The sequence below is a fragment of the Cyprinodon variegatus genome, unplaced genomic scaffold (genome assembly GCF_000732505.1).
Source record: "Cyprinodon variegatus isolate N-32 unplaced genomic scaffold, C_variegatus-1.0 Scaffold163, whole genome shotgun sequence".
Lineage (NCBI taxonomy): Eukaryota > Metazoa > Chordata > Actinopteri > Cyprinodontiformes > Cyprinodontidae > Cyprinodon > Cyprinodon variegatus.
In genome coordinates this window covers 935,214-941,846 of record NW_015150616.1, presented here as the reverse complement: position 1 = coordinate 941,846, position 6,633 = coordinate 935,214, and the positions used below count along the sequence as shown (strand labels likewise).

The following is a 6,633-nucleotide window of genomic DNA, read 5'->3' as shown; positions in this document are numbered from 1 at the left end:
GCATAGTCAGGATTTTTTTGAGGTGTGCGCCGACAGTTGTAGAACCTCTGCGCGGAGGGCGTGGTCACGCACACAGAGACAGATTTGACGGTTGCAGAGGCTATGCGTCAGAAGCGTAAATTGGCCTTAAGGCCTCCATACATGGGTTGTGTGCACTAACCAGTGCGCCAAAGCACGGTGCTGCTATATAATTATTAAAAGTAAAAAATAAATCGACAGATTAATCAATTAGCGAAATTATCGTTAGTTGCAGCCCTACTGGAAGAGTCATGCTGTGAATGTGCGTGTCTGTAGAGACAGGGAAGTAAGGACACCCTCCCCTATGGTTAGGAAATTTGGATCACGACATCTTTTTCAGATGCTCCTTGAACACCTTCCTTGGGAGGTGTTCAAGGCACGTCCCATTGGGAGGAGGCCCAGGGGACAACCCAGGACACGCTGGAGGGACTATGGCCTGGGTGAGCCTCAGGCTTCCCCTACCAGAGCTGGAGGTCTGAGACTGCTGCCCCCACCACCCAGATGAAGCGAGTGAACAAACAAGAATGGCCAAGACAAATCCAGAATTCAATCCAATAAAGAATTAATTGAAATACTTTAAAACTGAGGTTTACTGGTGGATGGACATTAGTACCCCATTTACACTACCCTTGAAAAACCGTGCCGAGACCGGTCCGAGCTCAGTAGCTGAGATAACTTATGGTGTGTAAATGGAAAGCAAACTGAACTGAACCGAGCTAGACACAACCGAACCGCGCAAACTGCAGACCAGTTCCAGAGGTGGGCTCGGCTCAGTTTTTCCCTGGCTTGGTTCCCTGATAACAAGAGCAGAACGCGTCCTCTCCGTCTGGCTGCACATCCCGATTCACACTCCATTCCAGTAGCTGGCGGTAATGCCCCTCCGGTAGTTGCTTGCCAACCAACACAAAACAGAAGAAGAAGAACAACTATAAACAATTATAAACATCCACGAAAGGTTGCCGTCTTCGCCTGACCCTCCGCAAACACCGAAGTACAGCAATAATAATCAAGCATAACTTTCTGAATGTTCAGAAAGTACGCCATTTTGACTTGCTTGATTCCCTCCTTCTTTGTCTTCTTCTTCTTGTGTTTTATGGCGGTTGGCAAACAACTTTTGGTGCATTACCGCCACCAACTGCTCGATTTCCTCCTTCAATACTGGCAGTAATACTGCAGATCGTCACTGGGAGGCGAGGAGTCGAGGAACCGAGATAGCGTGATGTGTAAACGGTCGTCAGAACCGAGCTCGGATCAGTTAACCAGGCCGAGCTCGGACCGGTCTCGGCATGGATCGGTTTTTCAAGGGTAGTGTAAATGGGGTATAAGGTTACCAGTAGTCCCAAATTGTGCAGAGCTGTGCTCCATTTTTTACTCATGTCCAACAAATTGAAACAATGTCTTACATTTGAAATGGTGATAATAATTTAAATAAAAAGCTCCCAAAAAGAGGCAAACATGGATGGTAGTGCTGGAGTGCATCTAGCGATCCTTCATTTCTTTTCCAACCGGAACCAGCGCAAAAAAGCAATCTTTTCAAGAAGACGCGGAATTAGAACGTTTGCTGAGCATTAGTGACGTATAGGTCGTTAGAATACGACCTGAGCGTCGCATTTGAATAAGATCAGACATGTATCAGATTTAGCATTAGGAAAAAATCGGATCCGTGTTGTTCAGACTGTCATGAAAAGATCAGATGGGATTTGGGTCACTTTAGGCTGCAGTGTGAACGTAGCCCAGGTCATTTCCAACCTGGGAACGATGCTCTTCCAACAGAACAGGTAAAGGATTTTAAAACAAAGCATGATAAAAAGTTTAAAGGACTCTGCGATGTGGACCAAAAGTAATATTTATATTTTCCTAAGTGCTTAGCTTTCCTTGAGGTATTTATAGAAAACCACCTGTGGATCAGTCCCCAAATGCAAACAAGTTTAGATAAACAGGAAAATAATGGCTGAAAGAAATAACCTCCCAGCATAAGCAAAATTATAACATCTTGACTAAAAAAAAATTCTCATTTGAAATCTCTTGTTAAACAAACAAAAAAAAGTGGATACTTGAAAAATGTTGATATATTGTCCAGTCCTTAAACACAGCCAGAACAAACCCGGCGAGGCAGTGAAAGCTGATTCTCAAAGAGCTTTTTCTGAAGTTTATTATTAAATTATATACAGAGGGAAGTGAGACATCAAGCATTGGTTGTTCTAGAAACCAACAGCTGAAAAGGCATCTCACCTGAAGACATCACCCCTGATGGGATGGTCGGAGGGATGATTGGAGGCATGGGTGGTGGGGAGGGGTAGCCTGCTCCTTGTGGCCCTGCAGGGTGAGGCTGTCCTGGGTACGGTGCTGAAGGATAAGCCGCTGGCTGGCCCGGATAGAGAGGGGTGTTTGGACCGCTCGGATAGGGAGGGTAAGCCTGGCCTGGTTGTGGACCACCATAGGATGGGAAGCCATATGCGGGTGGAGGTGGGTAGCCCCCGCCCTGGGGTGCGTACATCGGACCGCTGGAGTCCTCATAGCCCGGTGGGTAGTCTGATTTGGACATGGTGCCTGTAGAGGAGAAACAGCAGCATGATTAGATTTAATCCTCCTTGTGTTTTTGTTAAAATCCTCTTGTTGATGGGATCGTGTTTCTAATAATATTTGAACATCATTGATCTCATAATGGAGAAATTCACTTCTGCATCTCAACCCATCCCCCTGGGGAGCAGTGGACCTCCATTGTGCGGTTCCTGGGCAGCAATCCGGGGTTAAGGATCTTGCTCAGGGACTCAGAGTGCAGGCTGTGGGGATTGAACCGGCAACTTGCAACCTTCTAAGAGGACAAGCTAACCACTAGGCCAACACTCATTGCTGAACAATCCATTCATTATTTTCCCTACCAAAAAAAACCCAACCCTAGTAGTCCTGGCATGGGAACTAAAGGAGCTCCATCAGTCTTATAAAAGGAGAACTGCTGCAGATGTGTTTAGCATCGTACTTGGGTCTGCATCAGAGCACACAGCCTGATTTGAACTAGGTGAAATCCCCCCCCTCAGATGGCCTAGTTACAAATGTTCAAGGCTTTTGGCAGGAATAAGCACCCTTGAGCCAAACTGATGACATTCTGGACTTTCATGCAGCTCCACACACATTAGGGCTGCAAATATCCTCAGAGATGCAGTTTAGAGAAGCCCTGCTTCTTCAACAGGCCTCCATCACATTAGGATTGCACAACCCTGCAATGATCAGTGTGATTGTTATTGACCCTTATCCACAACATCCCATCATTCACCCACTGAGATCATCATTATTACAATTTGTGGTCAATAAAGTGACCAAACATTACTGAAGACAGCCTCTATCATATTGAACACATCCGCATGTTGTTCAGCTTTAATCTTCAGGACTTTTCTACATGTTGCCATCTTCCATTCTGACGCTCGTGTTCAACCGGCACCCGTCTTCTTCCTTTAAGTCAGGAAGACAGAGCAGAGTGTCTTAACTGGAAGGCCTGTTGCTCATCAGCCTTTCCCGGTGGAGGATTCCCCCTTCAGCTCCCGCTGCATCACTATGCGACTAATACTCTCCTCTGTGGTCCTGTTTATTTCCCTACTGACCAAATCAATCATCTAAATCCAAATATTTAAAATTGCATCAACCTTCTATCCTTTCTTCTGTGATAAAGAACAGAGTATATCCCAACCTTTTGAGTGTGAGTATGAATACAGAGCATGCAGTTATTTAACACTTGGGATATGCAGCAAAGGGCTAAAGACTGGTTGACATCCTTATTTATACATTTTAAGATTGTATCAGGTTAACAGGAAAACATGAGCAGGAATAGAAGGAGGCATCATGAGAAACAACCTCATAGACCTCCATGAAAAATATGAAAAAGTGCAAAAAAAAATCCCTGAAACATGGAGAAAAAACATCGCTTTAAAAACGTAAGCAAAGCTACCTTATTTACATGAAAGCATTGTTTGTTGCCCTTTATTTACATGTTGTTCTGTCTAAATGCAGCAGAGCTGTATTTTTAACAGGGCTTTTAGGGTAATAAACACACAGTGAAAGAATTCAAGAGACGGCTCCACCCCTCCATGCCATGACATCACACCCAGAGCTCCAGGCAACAGGGCAGAAAACACTGGCTGGAAAAGAGGAGTCACAGAACTGATCTTTATAGAAATCAGCCAGAGTAAAGGTTAAGTTTTCACTTTTAGATGCATCTGGGTGGAGCATTCAGGAGGCATTTAGCAGCTCGGTCTTTCAATCCATATCCACTTAACTTGAACGTGCGTTTTCATAAAAGCCAAGTCATCATGTGGTTGTGTCATGTGTAGTGACAATGACTCATTAACAGGAAAACTTGCAACACAGCAAACGCAGGAACATGTAATGTGACAGTAGGTAATGCAGCCAGGTTTGTCAAGAGTTTTCAAACAACAGTACATCTGGAAAGTATTTGCAGCGGTGAACATTTTCCACATCGTTCAGCCTTATTAAATGAATCTCTTTCCTCTAAATTACAAACACAAAACCCAATGAATGTAATGTGGAAAACTGATTGCAAGCAGAAATGTATAAAATTACATCAGGTAAGTGTTCAGTCTGTGTTTAATGCCCCCGTTATATCAATGGCACCTCCAGAAATCTTTTAATTGGTCTTCCATTTTATTTCTAAAAATATATTTTTCAGACTGATCAGGCTAAATGCCTTAATAGTGGAGGATTTTTGCGAACATGCGCACCCAATTCCCACTCCCGAGAGGTAACGCCTATTAAACGTACGCAAGAGCGTGCACAATCCCATCTCTCCTCGTGCACGCTCTGTTTGAAATTTGCTGTTTGCATCGTGCATACAAGCTTACTTTCCAAAAGAAAATTTGCAAGTTTTTTCCATTAGACTCACCACCGATAAGAGAAAATGAGGACGATCATGTAAGACAGCCGTTACGTAAAAATATCACCAGAATGATTGACAGTAAGGTGGACCATTTATTTTGAAGATCCACCAGGAAAAAGAACATCATACCTGATACTTTCAACATTTTAATAGACTCTGTAGCTTTACTCCATCAAAAAAAGCAGAATAAGTGCAAAAATACACATTATATAAACCCCAGTTACACTCAAAGCAATACATTAATCTAAACAATTATTTAGAATTTCATGCAAAATTTGATATTTAACCAAAGGAGTGCTACTTATAAATGACCAAGTAACTTCAAACTACCACCATAAAAATGACAACCAATATTATAATTGTTCTTTAAACTTTCCCTCTCTCCAACAGGTTTAAAACAAAAAGTCTGTATTTTGGCACAACTACAGGAAAATGCTGAAAAGATCAGACAAATAAGGTTAAACTACATCAAAGCAAATTTTACCCCATAAAGGAAAAAAAACAGAACAGAATATGTTTCTCATTGTTTCGCAATAGAGAAGTTAAATAAAATAAAAACTTCCCCCTACTCTATTAGGAAGTTAAACCCTGGTGATGTGCATTTTTAGATAACTGTCAAAACAGGGGATCTGTTACCTTTGCACGATTACATATTAATCCATATTAAATCATTTAAATCCTGCATTATTATTTTTGTCCAGAATTTACTTTGTTGCCTTGTATTAAAGAAATGATCCATTATCAAACAGAAGCTGCAAACATCAAGCTTTAAGCACACTTCTAGATGATCGGCTTCTTTTTACCACATGATTTAAAGACATTATGTTTGTGATGGTTAAGGAGATCAAGAGTCGCCTGATGCTCACGTCTGATCTAGAACATGATGGACCTCGCTTCTCCAGTCAAAGATCCGCACATCTTCAAACATGTAAGCAGTGAGTCTCCGAAAGTGAGCTAAATACCACATGAGAGCAGGTATAGAAAGTTTACAAAGCAAACAGACCCATATCCAGAAGCAGAACAACCAAAGTATTTCACCTCCGATGGATGGGTTCCTGTTGCAGCCCTCTGCAGTCATCCAGAGTTTGTAATGTAGTTTATACCACCTTTTTAACACGTTAAACTATAAGAGGATGACAGCTCAGGTGCTGGAAATGTATGGGTAGAACTATAGTTAATATCACCCCCCAACCCCCGATGGTACCACTGGCCTAACGTTATTTCTAATTTGATACCCCAAGCTTAGCAGGCTTATCTTTTGGTCTGTTCTATTTCACGGTACATCTGAAGCTCCATCAGGAGACTTTGTTGCACCTATTTTGAGATCTCTTGAGAAATCTTTAATGGGATTCAAGTCTGGACTCCGGCATAGCCATTGAGAGAGGGATTCTGAGCCACTCCTTAGAGATATTGGCTGAGTGAGGTTCAGAGTGCTCTTGAGTAGGTTTTCATCCAGGATATCTCGGGACATTACAGCATTGATCTTTTCCTCTATCCTGACCGGTCTGCCAGTAACTGCTGCTGAAAAACACTCTCCCCATAGCATGATGGTAGAAGGGCGCCATGGGGAGGGTTTGGTGAGGACACGAGGCGCAGCATTCTGGATCATTTGCAGCTGTCTGACCTGGCAGACCTGTGAAGACACCGTTGCAGTGATTGATTCTACTAAAGACAAACACATTTATAGGTTTTTTGAAGCTTCTGCTTAAACATCAGTCCTTTGACCC

The 6,633-nt window shown here is 42.8% G+C and overlaps 1 protein-coding gene across 1 annotated transcript in view; it reads right to left on the bottom strand.

Annotated features, from left to right (window-relative positions):
• tmbim1 (transmembrane BAX inhibitor motif containing 1) overlaps nt 1–6,633 on the bottom strand; it is a 26,577-nt gene that overhangs the window by 9,639 nt on the left and 10,305 nt on the right. The window contains exon 2 of the mRNA XM_015378071.1: nt 2,251–2,568. Within this exon, the coding sequence (XP_015233557.1) occupies nt 2,251–2,563 (313 nt within the window). The 5' untranslated portion in view covers nt 2,564–2,568. The remainder of the gene's footprint in view (nt 1–2,250; nt 2,569–6,633) is intronic.